At 41.9% G+C, this 18,206-nt stretch overlaps 1 protein-coding gene across 2 annotated transcripts in view; it reads left to right on the forward strand.

The window, feature by feature from the left end:
- The window catches only part of LOC119476631 (synaptosomal-associated protein 25-A-like), a 47,468-nt gene that overhangs the window by 26,594 nt on the left and 2,668 nt on the right, over positions 1 to 18,206 (forward strand). Inside the window, exons 4-7 of one of the 2 annotated variants that reach the window (XM_037750059.1) lie at positions 4,511 to 4,559; positions 11,373 to 11,490; positions 16,021 to 16,140; positions 17,602 to 17,746. In XM_037750059.1, the coding sequence (XP_037605987.1) occupies positions 4,511 to 4,559; positions 11,373 to 11,490; positions 16,021 to 16,140; positions 17,602 to 17,746 (432 nt within the window). Of the gene's footprint in view, positions 1 to 4,510; positions 4,560 to 11,372; positions 11,491 to 11,726; positions 11,845 to 16,020; positions 16,141 to 17,601; positions 17,747 to 18,206 lie in introns of both variants that reach the window. The other variant, XM_037750051.1, reaches the window with a different exon arrangement.

The raw sequence follows: 18,206 nt of genomic DNA on the forward strand, positions 1-18,206 counted from the left end.
ACTATGGCGAAGGCAGGACCCGCCCTACTATGCCTCTAGTTGTCTTACCCTGACATTCTTACCCTAAACCTAACCTATCTCACTCCTCATGCCTCAACCTAACCAACCCAACCAACGAAGACAACGAGTAATATGAGGCAGAGTGGTGGGTCATGGCACGATGACGTCATTCTGCATAATATTTAACCATGTGCTTCTGTTTGTTGCCCGGAGAGTGTGTATTTTCAAGCAATTGGCCTTTGATTTCGGGATAACGGGCTGTCAGACAAATGGGCTTTTCGTCCAATGGGACATTTTTCAGACTATTGGGGTTATTATCTTTCAAAAATAATTAGTTTTAAATATATGCTGGGATTTGGACTTTAGCATATAAATAACTCAAACCTACTGTATTTATTTTGCACTTGCTTTGTTGCTTCTATGAAAAGCTAATCAGGCATGGTACTGATTAACTATTTACCTAAAAAAAACAAAAAACTACAAAAATGGGTTCAGTCGTACGTGCAAAATCTAAAGATTAGCAGCATAAATCCAATGTACAGTATCTAAACTGTATCAGCAATGGAGAGATGTGGTTTAATGAATGACCTTTGTAGTGCAACACATCTGATACGTTGTTCTGAAAAGGGTTTATCAAGAAAGATCCAGAGATATTGAAGTTCTTATGAAAACCGTTATCTTCACACCAGGCAGGGAAGAGAAATGAGAAATTCCTCGGTAGGTCAGAATGAAATGTGAAGAGAGCAGGAGAGGGAGATGGAAATGAAAAAAAGAGAGTAAGACGGGAGAGGGACGAGGAATTAGATGAGGAGAGTGTGAAAGATAAACAGCGAGGTAGAGAGGAGTCTGTGAAGGACATCATGTCCAAATGCAATGCCTCTGTGGAGCAGAGAAACGGGGGATCTGATTTGATGAGCAGCGTCGGACCTGAAGTCTGAGAATACATTATAAAAGATGGATGGGTTATTACATTCACGCAGGCTGACTAGAAACCAACACACTGTTGCCTCAGTGAGAAAAATATTTACCTTAAAGGGACTATTTGTAACTTTGTACGCGCATAAATGTAGCGGGTCGTCACACATGCGCGCTCGCATATGCGCGTTCGCGTGTAGCCGCTGTACCCTCCTCCTCTGCCTGCTCGCCTTCACTCAGACAGCTCAGCTCGCTCCACCTCTAGACGTGAACGTGCGTTCACTACACACTGCAGAAGAGTTAGTTTAGTTCTGAGAATACCTAGAGAATGCACAGGGGACGTTTGTGCAGAAATAACTGCTGCAGCTCCTCCAGACCAACAGAGGTTTTCCGTGTCTTGTGAAGTGACGGAGCTTTACGTTGTCTTCTCGTTACCGACCGGGTGCCGGTGTCTCCTCTGCTCTCTCCGGCATTTCTGAAAGTTACAAATAGTCCCTTTAACAACTCATTTGCTCCATCGGTTGAGTCTTAAAGCCAAATAGAAGAAAAATAGATTTAAAGACAAGAAGACATTTTTGGATGGATACTTTTGTTATTGTATAGTGATACTTTATATCCAAGGCAAAATGGTTTGAATATGATTCTCCGGGGCAAAAGATCACTACATGCCTTGGTTAAGCAATATTTTGACATTTTTACACTTATTTGCTTTCTTGCTGAGAATTAGATGAGAAGATCAATATTGATCTCATGTCTGTACGGTAAATATACACCAACAGCTGCTTAGCTCAGCTTAGAATAAAGACTGAAAACAGGTGAAACAGGTAGCCTGGCTCTGTCCAAAGGTACAGAATCGGTCTGCCAGCGCCTCTAAAGCTGGGCATACACTGTACGATTTCAGCCCGTTTCTGGCCCGAAGTTTGAGCTTGCCGACTGGCCGGGAGGAGTTTGTCTTTAAAATCTTCCTGGGAGCTTGATACAGACACCTCCTTCAGTCTTTTAGTAGCACCTTTAATTCATCCTCCCCTGTAAGACTACATAGGCAGAACACAATTTAAGAAAAAGACTTCCTACCTTAATAGTCATTAAATGGGCTTAAAACTCATTTTAAATGCCAGCACTGCTGCTAAGCATAGAAATGAAGAACAAAGAAAGACAGATGGGTTTAAAATATTAAATATCTATTAATCTCTTGAAAAGTTGTCACCACCTGCCATGTTCATTTCCTGGGCAGAAAAAGTATTTTGGGAGAAACTGTTAAAAAATCATCAGGTCCAAACCGTGACTCACTGCGCCACAGCAAAGTGTGAATAAGACCTGATATTCTGCATGCATGTATGTGTGTGTTTGTGTGTGTCTAATGAGCCATACAGGAAGATGTGATGTCATTACATCAGACCGTGCCAGTTGGCGTGGTCAGGTATCCTGTCCTGTAGTTCAGGAGCCACGGCTGCCCTCGCATGTCTGTGGTTTCCCATGATTCCTGGTGGATAAACAAACACTTCTTTAACTGAGTTTAAGCACTCATATCTGTAAACATTAGCTCTACTACAAGTTTCTGTGCTGAGGATTATTAAATTATCATTTATTTGTCCACAAAGCTCATGTAAATATACCGCTTTTCTCCTTCTAACTTGCTGTTTCTGGAGAAAACCATTTAACTTCACACTGATACAGATCCGTGGCCACTGGCAGATCTCTGTCGTAGTCGGTTTGATTGATACTAATATATATGTCTATGTCTAACTGTTTGATTGATACTAATATCTATGTCTATGTCTAACTGGCCTCCAGCTCTGCTCTCTATCTATCACTGCACCAGGAAGGTCAGAGCACACTTTGATCCAAAATAGCTGATGCATGAACTGAACGGCCTTTGGTTTTTAATATCTGTCAGAGGAAGCCTCGGGCTCATGGCGAGCACAAAGCTGTTGTTTTGCTTTATGCACGGTGGTTAATATGGTTATCGTGTGCTTACTGAAGTGTGTTATTATACGACAAAGCCTAGTCTATGCGTGCACAGAGAAGTAACGGCGTATATGAGTCGGCATGACTGTTCATGTTTAGTACGTGCTTGTGTGTTTGAGCGTGTGCCAACTTTGTAAGCCAAATCAGAATGTTTCATTACTGGAGCTTTGTCAACAAATCTCTGGTACCAGCCCAGTGAACATGACAAATATAACACATGCCATTTGGTGGACGAGTTTATCGCGGGAATCTGTGCAGGAGGATTTTGCATGAATATATTTGTGTTTTTCTTATTGTCTCTGTAAGGTTTTTGGAGGTTTACAATTTGGTTTTATGCCTAATAGTTGGATGTAAGTATGTCTCTGTATGAGGCATGCTTCTAAAACAGAGCTGTAGAAATACTACTCCAAAGGCACTACCTGGTTGGTTTATCCACCTTTCATGTACCACAGACACTGTACAGACCATGGTTACATTTTTCAGTGTTACGTTGCTTTGATTTTCACACATTCACTTACTGTGAGCAAGTAAAGCTCCTAATGGCTCCTAAAGGACACAAAAGTGGTATCTGTAGTGTTTTACTTCTGTGACTTTGCTCCATTCTTGGGTAAAATATAATGCATTAAATCCTCCCATTCCTGTGTTGACTGATGACTGTTCTGTTTTAGTTTAAAGGAATAGTTTGAGAATTTGGAAAATTTGCATATTCGCTGTCTTGCTGAGAGTTTGATGAGAAGATTGTTCGCTTTCTCTGTAAATATGGAGCTAGAGCCAACTGGCGGTTATGTTAGCTTAGCACAAAGACTGGAAACAGGGGGAAACAGCTAGCCTGGCTCTGTCCAAAGGTAAAAAAAAAAAAGAAAACAAATCTGCAAGCCAGCACCTTGGAAGGTCATTATTGAAAGTGGCAGTAGGCAGAATATTTTTGGCATCATTGGGCAAAAAAATCCATAATAACCTTTCAGCATATTGTAGTTCAAGTGTTCTGAGAGATAACTAGACTTCTGCACCTCCTCATGGCTCTGTTTTCAGGCTTTAAAAAATCTAGCCCGTGACGGGAGACTTTGGCCAATCACAGGTCATTTCAGAGAGAGAGCGTTCCTATTGGCTGTTCATTCAACGGAGGCAACTGTGAATCACTCACAAACTCCGATCAAACAGTCAAACTAGTCAGCGCTGATCAAATATGAATTCATATTCTGTTACTGTAATGACTATTTCTTGCCTAAAATGTTTTCAGAATCATCTTACTGTGTACTGTTTAGCTGTAAAATGAGAACGTTTGCTCCGGCTGGTGGGCGGTTCTTGGTATTTCCTCAACTGATCTCAACATGGCTCACAAACTTTCTAATTTTACAGCTAAAGCGGTATCAATATTCTGTCATCTCTGCAAGAAAGCAAATAAGTGTATTTCCCAAAATGTCAAAAATATTCCTTTCGAGTCGAGCTGTTTCAATTGTGCAGACAAGCTCAAAAAAGTGATTTCAAATTGTAATTTGACTCACCTCTGCTGTACTGATACTGTAGCTCTGCTCTGCTAACCTTCACTGATCTGTCACATTTATTCCTCTTTTCCCAACTTCTCTTTCTTTTTTTCCATCCCCCTTTCTGTCTGTCTGTCTGTTAGAGTAAAGATGCCGGCATCAGGACTCTGGTCATGTTGGATGAGCAGGGAGGTAAGTTGATAGGGAGAGATCACTAAAACACTATCTCTCTAACATCTGTCTGCACTTTTAAGCTGCTCTACCACCGATTCTCTCTTTACGCTGTGCGATGGGAGAGTCGTCATCAGCAGTACGTCCAGTATAACGCTGTAGAGCCCTATCGTCCAATTTACAACACAGATGAAAATGACCTTTATGGTTTTATAATTACTAATGCAGAAGAACGGTTTGTTTCTGCCAAGTGTTTAAAAGTAACCTCAGCTGCAGTCTGAGCTAATGTGGCTGAAATGATTATACTGGATGTGACTATTGAGCTAGCCTTCTGCTTCGCCTCCCTGTTACTAAACTTATATGCTTATATGCTACCACTACTAAATCAGTATCAGCGCTAAAAGCAGTGATGTATTTGCTCTGTAAAACCAGCTGGTAATAGATATGCTTTACCATTCTCCTTTCTCTGAGGAGAAACAATGATCAGTTTGACTGGTAATGACAAGCACATACATTATCTTTCTCGTATTCTTCGACATCCTCCCCGGTTCTGCCCAAATTACTGTATAGCTTGATCCACCGTTAAGAGTTAAAGGAGCTCTCCACCAATTTAGGTACCTGTGAAAACAGTTGCATGATGTCCATTGTGGCTCTAGTGGAACTTTGTAAAGTTTCTCAAGTGATGGTGGGGTCTAACAAATCATGCTATCGAGTTGCATGATGGGAAATGTAGGAACCAGTGTTTTGTTTATGGAAGTGCAATACAATATTTTGTTTGTAGGGCCCCTTCCCCAATTACTGAATAATATCATCACTAGTATTGTTCATAAACATAGTATAGAATTTAGAGGATAAGCCCTGCATAATATTTCTATAGTATTCTTATAATGTCTGTTAGGACTTTGAACATGTGTGGGGCAGTTTAGCAACTTACAATGAGCTGAAATACTTAAAGTATCACATTCTAGCATGTCATTTCTAATGTCACTTTAAAATATTCTTATAGTAACTTATGATTTTGTTGTTGTATGTACACCTCGTGGTGCACCCAACATTATATGGATAAGGATAATAAGGATAATGTACAGCGAGCCGGTCATTGTTGTGAAAGAAAGCCCCAACAGGGTGATGCCGCACCTCGGCGCGGAGCAGAGGTACATTATCCCACTTATAACACGGCTACTTACTTAAGAAATCAATAATTTAACACAAAAACGGTCCGCCAGAGTGCGACATCAGAACTACGCCCATAGCAACGGTCTGTTATACAGTACATAGCAACGGTCTGCTATAAAGAAATAACAGACCATAGAATTCTGTGATCGACCAATCAGAATCAAGTATTCAGCAAAGCCTTCTATACGTTCTTTTGTTGCTAAACAAACAGTGAGTTCAGGATATTTTTCTCTTATGATATCAGTATAATGTTATATGATAGAGGCCGTCAGTCTGTCCTGTCCAGAGTCTCTCCAGATATCGAGGAAGAGATCTGCCTGCCAGTCACAGGTGCTGCTGCAGCAACCGAGGATGAACAGAGTAGTTCATAAAACATCAGGATTAACACACCCAACCCCGCGTTACTGGCCTCCACTACCAGTTTACCTCTGAGAAACAAGAGGACATGCACGCCATAAGTCTGCATTTATCAATAAAGACGATTTTACTAGTAAAACTACTAACAAATAATACGATCCACACTGTCAACAACTTGACTACCGTATGAATAACATCAGCAGTATTGCCGCCGGCTTATCTTTTGTGCCAAGATTAGCAGATTTTTAGCCACAAATCCACCTCCACACACTCTTTTTTAAACTCTCCTAGAGTACCAGATAGACAACACTGCATGAACACTACTGCTCCTTATGGGGCTTCTTGGTGACTGTTGGCCCTGGGTCGGCTGCCCCCTGCCCCCCCCCCACTATTGGCTTGTGCTCCGCTCCATGCGTGAAAGAGCAGCCTAATTGGCCTGTCAAAGGAACAGATAGCCTGTTTCCTCTCTCTCTCTCTCTCTCTCTCTCTCTCTTTCCTCCTGTCTTCTTCCCTCCGGAGTAACGGCTGCGTCAGTGCACGGCTCACTGCTGTTAGCACAGGACAGCAATCAATTCACAGATTTAAATTACCTCTGCCTCTCAGCAAATGTCCTCTTAACCTGATCCCCCATCTGTCTCTGTCTCTTTCCGTCTTCCTCTTCTTCTCTTCTTTTCTCTATCTGACGCTCCTTCTCTTCTTTCCAACCAGCCCCCTGCTCTCGTTCCCTTCACTTTTCTCTCCTGACCTCTATACGTTTCTCCTCTCCTGTCCCTTTGCCTGGAGATCACTTTGGTTACAATAATAATGAAGCTTTTGTTTTCTTGACTTCAGTCGTTCCGTCTATCCTTCTCTCTTTCTCCAACCCCTCCTTCCCGTTTACTGCTGAACTACACTTGCCTCTATAATTGGAGGCTCTGACAGATTTGTCATGTTATTTACACCAAGAATTCCCTCTTATATTGCCATGAAAGAAAGTAATAGCTTTCCATGCCCGTGGTAATTAATACTGTCTTGTTGAGCTGTAAACTGGGGTGTAACTAATCCCTCTGCCCTTTACAAACACACACACTAGCAAACACACACACACGCGCGCAGGTCATAGGAGGAGATTTTTCATTTCTTGCAGTGATGTATTACCTATGGTGGAGGTCTCGCTGGAGCTAATGAGTCCCTCCCTGCTCGGCTGTTACATGCATGTTGACCTGAATTACGCCTCGTTCAGGGCTGATGGATGGCGGCTCTGCCTCAGTGAGCCCCCGCCAGCAGCAACTCGCAATACACAAACCATTGGTTGGATTGTATCTCCTGCAAGTTGAAAATGTAGAAGGAGCGTAGTTGATGTTTCTTTATAATGAGAAAACGTATTTTCCTTAAACTGATAGCTAGAGATCGCCTTTTTTCCATCTTTTTAATTACCACCTCATCACCTGGACACTGTTACGGCTTCTCTCAGTGACTCTCTTCTTCTTCTGTTACTCTTACAGCCAGACATTGATTTACTTACATACCACCAGTTAATGACACACGTTAAACCAGCTATATGCTGGATATTTTCCAGGCACTGAGTTGCACACACACACCAGTGTCTCATTTGCCTTCATTTTCATCTCATGGCACTTTGAGTAAAGGGAATTTAAGAGGTGGAACGTACAGTTTAAAGTGCGGGGTTGTCTGAGGTACTTATCCATAGTCAGTGTATTACCTACAGTAGATGACGTTCGACACGCCCCCAGCATTGAGAAACAGACAGGAGCACCGGAGCAAAGCAATACTGTGCTGTGGACGGGGCCGGCAGAAAAACGTATTTTAGCCACCTAAAAAAAAGACTCACCTAAAACATTGATGTTCGTTTAAGTGTACGCTATATTTGGAATATTGTTTAACAGTGAACTGAACTGAAAGTGAAACGTATCTATACTGTTTTTGTCATCTGAGCCTGCTGGCTTTGGAGAGAGCATAGATAAGTTTCACTTTCAGTTCAGTTTGCTGTCGGAAAGGAGAAGGAAAGGGCTTTCTGATGGCAGGATAAACCTAAAATACTCTAAATATAGCATACACTTAAACTGATATTGATTTTTTTAGGTGGGCCTTTCTTTTAGGTGTCTAAAATAAGTTTTTCTGCTGGTCCCTTCCACAGCACTGTATTGCTTTGCTTCGGTGCTGGTGTTTCTGTCTGTTTCTCCAAACTGGGGGTGTGCCAACTGTCGTAGGTAATACACCTACTATGTATAAGTACCTCATACATCCCCACTTCAAAACACCCAAACTATCCCTTTAAGAGTTAGATCTCTTAGAACCTGGAGAGTCAGGGTATTCTTTACTTAAACCTGCAAGGAGATGTGAAGGATGGAGTTTGAACCTAGAATAACACTATAATATACAGTATAATTGTAGCATATTAACAATCAGTGCACAGTAATTTAGTACAATTTTGTCAGCTTCTTAAACTTCCTTTTTCTGATGATCTTTTTACTTTTGTAAGGAGGCTTTTCTTTGTCTCTCTCCCAAAGGACAGAGGTTATAAACAGATCTGTTGCCCAAAACCAATAGAGTTTTCCCCGTTCCGTGTTACCATTTCAAGTTTTTATTTAAACTTTATCCTCAATGTTGCTTAACGTAGAAACATAGTACTCTCCTGGATATTCTAACAATCCTATAGGTTTATGTTATGACCACTCATAATACTACAATACGCATGATCCTCGGCCGCTGTTGCCATGGAGAAGAAGGTAGTCAGAGGCGTGAATCAGGTGCTTCGCCGGTGCATGTTGAGAACCAAACGCAGTGCCATAGTTGATGAATTCATTCAAAATTGACCCTGAATTTAAAACAGAGTTGATTTCAGCTGCAGGTGATGTTTTCACTTTTCTCAACACTGTCGTTTTTAGCTTTCTCCCACATTTAAGGACAGGAAGTTCCTTAATTTCATAGATTTTTTTATCATCTGTGTTCCTGTCATAGTGTATAAAAAAGCTGGAAATGTAATGATAATATGACAATGATGTGATAGGCCTTTTTCCCAGCAGACATTTTGACATGTCACAGCAGGACAAATAATTTAAAATGCTGCTGTGAAAAAGGCCTGTTGTACTCATTCTGTGTTGATTTGAATCATCCTACTTGTGGGGAATGAATGGCTGCTCAGGGTGTTTGCACCCATGAGGTATGCGCCCTGACCGCTCTGCTGGGTCAGGTTGCCCCCAGAGAAATCCTACTATCTAACAGGTTAAACCTGTGACTGACTATAGGAGAGGAGGGGGAGGCTCTCACACGATAATCCTCAGACATACGTGAGGAGGCTGGCTCGCCCGGCTGTCCGAAGCTGAGGAGATAAACAATGCCTCTCTCTTTCTCTCACATTCTTCCTCTACTCAATCCCTCAATTTTACCTGGGATTACTGCTGCAGGCCATTTAGTTGTCGTCTCATAGACTGTATGTAAAGATGGACGAAGTGTCTCAACTTTCTCCCATTGTACAGAAGTGAAGCCAAAATATACCGGTTACAGGAGCTGCCATCTTGAGATTTTGACGTCATTTGGAGCCTGAGTCTGAGCAGTAGTGAACGGGCGGTGGAGACAGTTGAGTCAAATGAAAAAACATTTGTGGAGTAAAAAGGAGCGAAGGCTATTTTCTTAGTTGTCTTAGCTTTCCGCTAAATTGTTACGAGTTTGCTCAGTCTCTGTGTCTGTATTAAATGGGATTACGGAACGGATTGTTCAACCTTCCCAGGTTAAATGTTGCCATGTTATATTTTGCCGATGGCAATCACTCCTGTCGCTATAGATACCTCTGCTTCAGGTTAAGGACCTGATTTGACTCTTTGACCCTGATAGCAGAAGTCTGTACAGCTTACGCAAGAGTCCAAGCAAGGTTGTTATTCACTATCAGATGTGGAGCAGGTGGCAACCTACGGGTCTGAAAAGTGAAGCCAATGCTGAAGTGCCTTGAACTTGCATTCTTTCTAACAGCCAGCAGGGGGCGACTCCTCTGATTGCAAAAAGAAGTCTGATTGTATAGAAGTCTATGAGAAAATGAGCCTACTTCTCATTTGATTTATTACCTAAGTAAACATTGTAAACATGAGTTTATGGTCTCAATCGCTAGTTTCAGGTCTTCTTCAATACAACATGATGTTCATTTAGTAAATTATGGTCCCATTTAGAGTCAAATAGACCATAAAGCAGAGTATGATTTAGGGCGTGGCTACCTTGCTTGATTGATAGGTCGCTACCACGGCGTTGTCCGGTCTGGGAGTTGTCCATGTTTTCATCTTACAACTTTTATCCTTTCACAGCGTGTTTTTAGTTAATGAAAGTTAATTGTAACATTTTGTTCGCCTAAAAATTACTTATTCAGCATTCGGTTGTACTTAGCTCCACCCTCTTGCGTCTGGTTGCAAAAAAACAAGATGGCGAAGGCCAAAATGCCGAACTCAAGGCTTCAAAACGGCAGTCCACAAACCAATGGGTGACGTCACGGTGACTACGTCCACTTCTTCTATACAGTCAATGATGTGGAGACTAAATTCAACTGACAATCTGCTCCACTACCATACTGTTATGTTGTGGATCAGTAGCACTGGTTTTTATAGATCTTGAGCCAGTGTTTTATGACCATTTGTGTCCTCTGCACTACAATGTGACAAATCAAACCTAAGGAGTTTTTCCCGGAAGACAAAGTGCCCCCTTTCCACTGATGGAGATTACTGCTATCCTGTCCTATAACCATTAACCAGTCGGAGAGAGGACCTGACCTTGAATCAGAGCTTTTTATAGCTCTGTGCCCTATTGACCATCTGAGTAAGGAAGCACCAGCGACTTAACGTGCCTGAATGGTGCTTTTCATCACACTAATTTCATGATTTGTTCATCGATTTGTTGCTCGTTTATTCAATTGTTTCTAAGTGTTCTGCCTATCACGGTCTCTTTCACGGCTCCCATTGATGTGCAGCAGTATTCAGACACTCAGAGCGGCAGAATTAACATCTTCATGCACAGATGCAGTGCTGGATGAAGCATGCTGCCAATGATGCAGGTATTGCTACTTACTCAGAGAAGCAATGTGTCACTTTGGATGGAGGTAGGAAACAAAAGTAGATTCCAAAGAAATCAATTTACATGCAAAGCAATGTTTGTGTAGTCACTGTGTCAACAGCTACTCTTGATGCTTGTTGCCTGCTTTGCCTTCTGCATCTAGCCAAACCATTTTTGCCTCTTGCACCATAGTGTAGAAGAGCCAACCCTGGCAAAAGCGAACCAGTCAAATTTATTTCACTGCTCTCATGCCTTTGTCCTCACCAGAGCAACTTGATCGTACGGAAGAGGGCATGAACAAGGTGAACGCAGACCTGAAGGAGGCCGAGAAAGATTTAAAAGATGTAGGACAATGCTGTGGTCTTATATGCCCATGTATTAAAAAGTAGGTACCGGCCAGGAGCCTCAAGCTTCTGTCTGTCCAGTGCTGGTGGTGGTGGTGGTGGTGGTGATGTCTGATGTCTCTCTTGTCACAGTCAATGTCTTTTTTTGTCTCTTCTCCTTTGTTTACCCTCTCTACATCCCCTCCCCTCCTTCAACCCGCAACTTCTTCCTCCTCTCTTCTCTTCTCATGTGCTTTCGTTCTTTTGCTGGGAAAAATGACAATGTGTTGGTAATCAGAGCAACTGGAGCGCATCGAGGAGGGGATGGACCAAATCAATAAGGACATGAAGGATGCAGAAAAGAATTTGAACAATCTAGGACAGTTCTGTGGTCTATGTTCATGTCCCTGTAACAAGTAGGTGCTGCCTGTGTCGCCTGACTGCATGTGTTTCAGTGCCTGCCTTCCTGCCTCTCTCTCCACCTGCCTGCTTCTGGTGTGTAGAGCATGGTGAACTGTGGTGTGAGCTGTCAGGCCCATAGCCACAACAACAACAACAACACACTCTCGGAACAGGCACCAGTGCTGCATGCATGCATGTGTTGGCGTGTTTGGTTACGTTAAGAGGGTGCATGCATGGACAACACACACATCTGCACACCAGGTTCCGACGCCACTTTATTCGCTGTTGTCATCAAAAGCCCTTCATTCCACATTGGATGAGAGATTCTCTTCCAGCAGGTAGCAGCGTCAGCAGGGATCTGGGCCACGGCACCCACCACCCCCCTAAACCCCACACCCCATCCAAGCCCCCATCCCTCTAACCCTGCAGCATGATGAATCATGCTGTGTACAAAGTCCAACCAAAGAATGACTAGTTGCCTTCTCTACTAAAGCCCTGTTCAGACATGGCATTAACATGTATCATGGGTGATCCGATCACAAGTGGACAGGTCTACGTACGTCTGTTCACACCTGGCATTATAATGCACATGCGTCTTGAGTGACCACTTGTGATCGGATCTCACTTTCCCGCTCTATATGCAAAAAAACACAAAGTAAACACATCGCTAATACAGCAGACGTTGTGACATAATATTAGAGGAATGTCTACATATTCGTAAAAATATAAGGTTATTGTCCACCGGTGGGACCTCCGTGCTGGCGACACCACTGCCTTTGCCAGGCAACAGCGGGGTACAGAGCTTCAGAGCCGGGGATGAGAGCAAGTAAGCGAGCAGCTCTGTGCAGAGCACCGTTGCAATGCAAGGTCTGAACAGGGCCTTAGACCACATTCAGAGGGTGGTCTAAGGCCCCGTTGAGCTGACACCTGCCTGCCCGCTCTCATCCCTGGCTCTGAAGCTCTGTTCATATGTAAAAGTGGTGATGTCAGCGGCACATAGGTCCCCGGGGACCGCTGGTAGGCAATAACCTTATGTTAATAAAATCTACCAAGATTCATGAATATGTAGGATATTACCACTGACATTTCTGTAATCTTACATTGCAACATGTACTGTATTAGCCATGTGTTTACTACGTGTTTATTTGCATACAGAGCGGGGAAGTGAGATCGGATCACAGGTGGTCACTCGAGACGCACGTTGAGGCGCATTCTAATGCCAGGTGTGAACTGACGGGTTAGAGCTGTCCAATTGTGATCGGATCCCCCAAGACACATGTTAATACCAGGTCTGAACAGGGCCTAGATTACTCATTTGAATTTCATCCATTTTGATTCCATTTGTAAATAAAACTGTTGGTCTTTTACATGTTTTTATATACTTGGGGCTAAAAGAAAGTTATCTGATTCAAAATGATCAGTTTCATATATGACTGTATCATAGTTCCTGGAATTTGTGACATCCAAAGTTTTACCTGATACACTTTCAGAAAAAAATGGACTGTCCCACATAATGAAATATCATACAAGAGTGAGGTAAACTTGTTCTCTGAGCACATTCAACATCGGGGTCTACCATTTTAATATTAAAGGGATAGTTTGAGTGTTTTGAAGTGGGGTTGTATGAGGCACCTATCAATGGTCAGTAGACTACAGCCTACAGTAGATGACGGTTGATACGCCTCCAGTTTGGAGAAACAGACACGAGTTACGGTACGGAAGCAAAGCAATGTACCGCTGTGGACGGGGACAGCAGCAAAACATATTTTAGCCACCTAAAAGAAAGATCTACCTAAAAAAAATCGATATCAGTTTAAGTGTACGCTATATTTAGAATATTTTCACCGCTTTATTTTGCTGTCAGACAGCCCTTTCCGACAGGGAACTGAAGCCGTCTGTGCTCTTACCAAAGCCACCAGATTCCATTGAATAAAACAGTACTTTTACCTTGCAGAACACGGAGGGTTGCCGGTCTACCGCTGCCTCGATCGGTTAGTTAGTTTGTGCTGTTGTGTGACTTTGATGAATCCGAACTAACCAAAATCACAGAATAAAACAAACAAACTAAAAGATTGAGGCAGCGGTAGACCAGCAGACCCTGTGTTCTGTGAGGTAAAATTGTTGTTTTTTTCAATGGAGTCTGGTTTGCATTGGCTAGAGCATAGATAATAGCTTCAGTTCCCTGTTGGAAAAAGCTGTCTCATGGCAAGGTAAACCAGCGAAAATATTCTAAATATAGCATGCACTAAAACAGATATTTTAGGTGGCTAAAAATATGATTCACTGCCGGCCTCGTCCACAGTAGTACATGGCTTTGCTTCTGTGTGGCAACTCCTGTCTGCTTCTCCAAGCTTGAGATGTGCCAACCGTCATCTACTGACTATCGATAAGTACCTCATACAACCCCACTTCAAAACACCCGAACTATCCCTTTTAAGGATATGAAGGTGGATTCTGGGACCAATATATGTACTGTATACAGTTGTCTATCTCAGAGCTATAGAAAACACAAGTGGCTGACAAACTAAGAAATAAATTGGTTATGTAGGTTATCTTGTAGTGGGTCTGCAGCAAGATGTTTATCTTCTGGGAATGAATTAGATGATGCCTTAATCATTTACCAAATGCAGTACTGCATATCTGAAGCCAGGCATTAGTGTAGATAATGCACTGTGTTTTGTCTTCTTGAGGCAAGGCTTAAACAGATCCAAAACAACCTGATTTTTTTCTGTGTTAGATCTGACCTAGAATGGCAGATTTTAGTATTTCTTTTTCTTTGCCTTCCCTCTGGAGATTCAGTAGACATTTTAACAAGAGATTCTTTTCTCCAAAACAGGGCTGAGCAGGATCTTGACAGTAGCTCATGTAACTAATCTGCTTTATTTGCACCACAGCCGTCACTTTGTAGCAGTTGGTGTTTGTTTAATAGTCACCACCTGATTTTGGCTTGAACTTTTTTGTTTTGTGTATGAAGGTATATTAGGAGTTTGCTGCCTCCATTTGGTCCATTTTGGTCCTGCCTCCATATGTGATTGTTTTGGGTTCAGATCTTGTCTATTCTATAGCTCTTTGGTCCTCCCCATCATTAACCACTTGTTACGTGATCCTGTGGTTATGTCGTGTGTTTCATCTGATCGCGTCTCTTTATATGGCAGGGTCAAATAGCATGAGAAAAATAATTCTTGCTTGTTATTATAAACCGGAGCACCTGATGGATGTGGCTTACCACCTCAAGACAACAACGCTGCATACAGTAGTTGCCTTTCATTGAAAAGTGAACAAATACAACTTTTAAATGGCCTAAACTGTGTTCGTCATGTTGTCCTCAGTGGTGACCTCCACTCATCAGATACTCCAAACATAAAAAACAAACGCTAAGAATTAGATTTGCCTATTTGACTGTATACAGTGTATCATGCTACAGATTCATCCATCCAGATGTAATGAAGGGCTCATCACAGCTGCTGTATTATTTAGTCTCACATGCAAAATGATCACCGTTCACTCACTGTTTTGTTTTGTTTTTGGTTGATTTTCCACAACAGATCTAACTGCTTTCTTTTAATAGATACAGCATGTGTCTGATCCTCTTCCTCTTTACATGTTTTCCCTTCCCACGTCACACATCGTGTACTATGTTTCCGCCCTGCACGTCCTCTCAATCTGCATGTGTGTTTGTGTCTCCTCTTGTCTGGAGTCTGGTCATTATGTTCTGTGTTTGTGCTCTTGTGTATGTGCTTGTGGGAAATGGTTTTAAAGGAACTTGGGTTACTTTATAACGCAAGCCACATGTGAGCTTATTGTGCTCCGATTCAATTGATCTGCATGTTAGATCAATTATTCACGGATTGCAAATGCACGTATGTAAGTTCATCATACGTGACTGGCATGTTGCTTTTAGTAGGTTAATTGGCTTGACACCATATTATGCAATGCATTCCAAACATACAGTATATTCATGTATGTTTTAATAGCTAGAAAACATGCACTTACATAGACGTGCATACACAGAATCACACTCCAGTGTCACACATACTGACCAGCATACACTCACATGCACACTCACAGCACACCTAGTCATGGTCACATTCACAAACAAGTAAACAAGTGCACACAGATACACGTATCTACACACAAGCACACACAATACAACAGTTGTACTGGCCCTGACTGAAATGTGTGTGTGGTAGGATTAAGGGCGGGGGCCAGGCCTGGGGAGCGAACCAGGATGGAGTGGTGAACAGCCAGCCGGGGGCTCGAGTGATGGACGAACGTGAACAGATGGCCATCAGCGGGGGCTTCATCCGCAGGTAAGTATGTGTGTAGGTGTTGGACTGTGTGTGTGTGTAGCTGGCGTGCTTTATTGTTCCTATGTGTTTGCATAAGTGCTTGTGTATGGTGTGTTTGTGTGTATTCGAGTATGTGATACTGTTTAAACCCACAATTATATGAAATTATATGAGACTTATCCTGGAATAGGTTGCCCAGTTGGACTTTTAAAGAACAAACACCATCATTATGGACAATATGTCAGTTGCTAACCTGTATTTTCATACTATTCCCCCTGGGAATGATTGAAATTGATGTTTAGAGGCGTACAAATTGAAGTGCTGTGCAGAAGAACCAGGACATGTAGCAACTCATAATGTAAGAATTGCGAATAATCTAATAATTTAAATGTAATAAAAGCTCATAAAATAAGAAAACCATGCCAGCATAACATAATAGCAGTTTTGTGCATAGTGTAATAAATTATTAGATTATGAGAACATTTTTACATTATAAACTAAGCAAAATAATGTATAATGTAATAAATTCAGCATATATTATAATAATTTTAAAAAGAGTAATCTCAAGTTGAGTTCTTAATTTAAAGCAACTCGACTTTGTCTGTTTGGTCTAGAGGATATTTTCATCAAACAGGTAAAAACTGATGAAGCCTCTTGGATGTGTGACAAAATTCAGGACTACAAGATATCCAGTGACCTGGACAAATGAAAAACTTTACAGAGATGATGCTGAATTAAATAGACTGGGTGATTCTATATATAATTATTCCAGTTACTATAATATGGAATTAGTCTCAAAACATGCAGACATAAAAACCAGGCGCGTGCACATGATCACCATCCCTAGTGTCAGAAGTCAATAAGGTGAGAGTTTAACTCTAAACTTTGTCATTTGAATAAATGTTTGAAGCCTGAGCAGAGAAAACTATCCGCAAAAAAACAATGATTTGAGGTATGTAGGTAAAATGAATTCAAATCTGTGTCGTAGAGCTTCATATTAATCATCTTGTGACCCTCTTATCTATCTTGTCGCGCGTTGGAGGCGTCCCGACCCTCTGATTGGGAATCACTGAGTAATACTATGAGATATGATTCAATCCTCATGGATCCTAGAGCGTTATCAGGGTGTCTTCCTCTTGCTGAGGTTTTTCAGTTCCTTGAACTCTCACAGATTGATGTAAAGTGCTGTCCATGGTGCTGAATCTTCAGACAGCCCATAACATGAGTGAGATATACTGTAGTAAAGCAGGCCATGTGGTATTATAATATATTTTAAGCAGTCACCTGTATGACTATGTCCAAATATTTGAATTCCAAGGACATTCAAGGAAATTAATTTAAAACATATTGTATGTAAACTCGTAGTGCACTGAACCGCACCATACCGTTGTGTGAGGCTTGTGCTTTCTGGCACAATGTAATAGATCTCAACATAATCTTAGTCCTAATAGTCCTAATTCCTCCTCTTCCTGTTTGCTCCAGGGTAACGGAAGACGCCCGGGAGAATGAGATGGATGAGAACCTGGAGCAGGTGGGCGGGATCATTGGAAATCTGCGTCACATGGCCCTGGACATGGGTCAGGAGATTGACACCCAGAACCGCCAGGTCGATAGGATCATGGAGAAGGTACTGTGCAGAGAGCACTGCCACGGAGAATATCCGATTATAATTGGTGGGAGAGGGTGTGTTATTTCCAGAGAATTGCTTGTAGTAGTTGCACTTCACCACTCAAAATGTATACTTTTTGTTGGAAACAAATCAGTTTCAGGTGTTACTAGGCAACAATCTCTTCTAGTTGGTGAGGTAGCAAAGTAGCGTTTAATCCAAGTTGGACAAAGATGGTGCCAACAGAGTTTACATTTAGAAGTGTGATGCTCCAAAATATTGGCAATATGGTACAAAAATGTTACTGAACTGCTTATGGAACTACAATGTGAGGATCAAAGAGAGCTTTTGTTGTATTGCAAAGGGAACTAGACAGGCCTATTTGTATTAATGCTAGGAGAAGGTGTGGAAAGCTTATGGGGGCAACCAGAATGTGGTTCGATTTAGACATTTAAAGTCAGATATTGTGAATTTAACAATG

The sequence above is a fragment of the Sebastes umbrosus genome, chromosome 2, assembly GCF_015220745.1.
Source record: "Sebastes umbrosus isolate fSebUmb1 chromosome 2, fSebUmb1.pri, whole genome shotgun sequence".
Taxonomy (NCBI): domain Eukaryota; kingdom Metazoa; phylum Chordata; class Actinopteri; order Perciformes; family Sebastidae; genus Sebastes; species Sebastes umbrosus.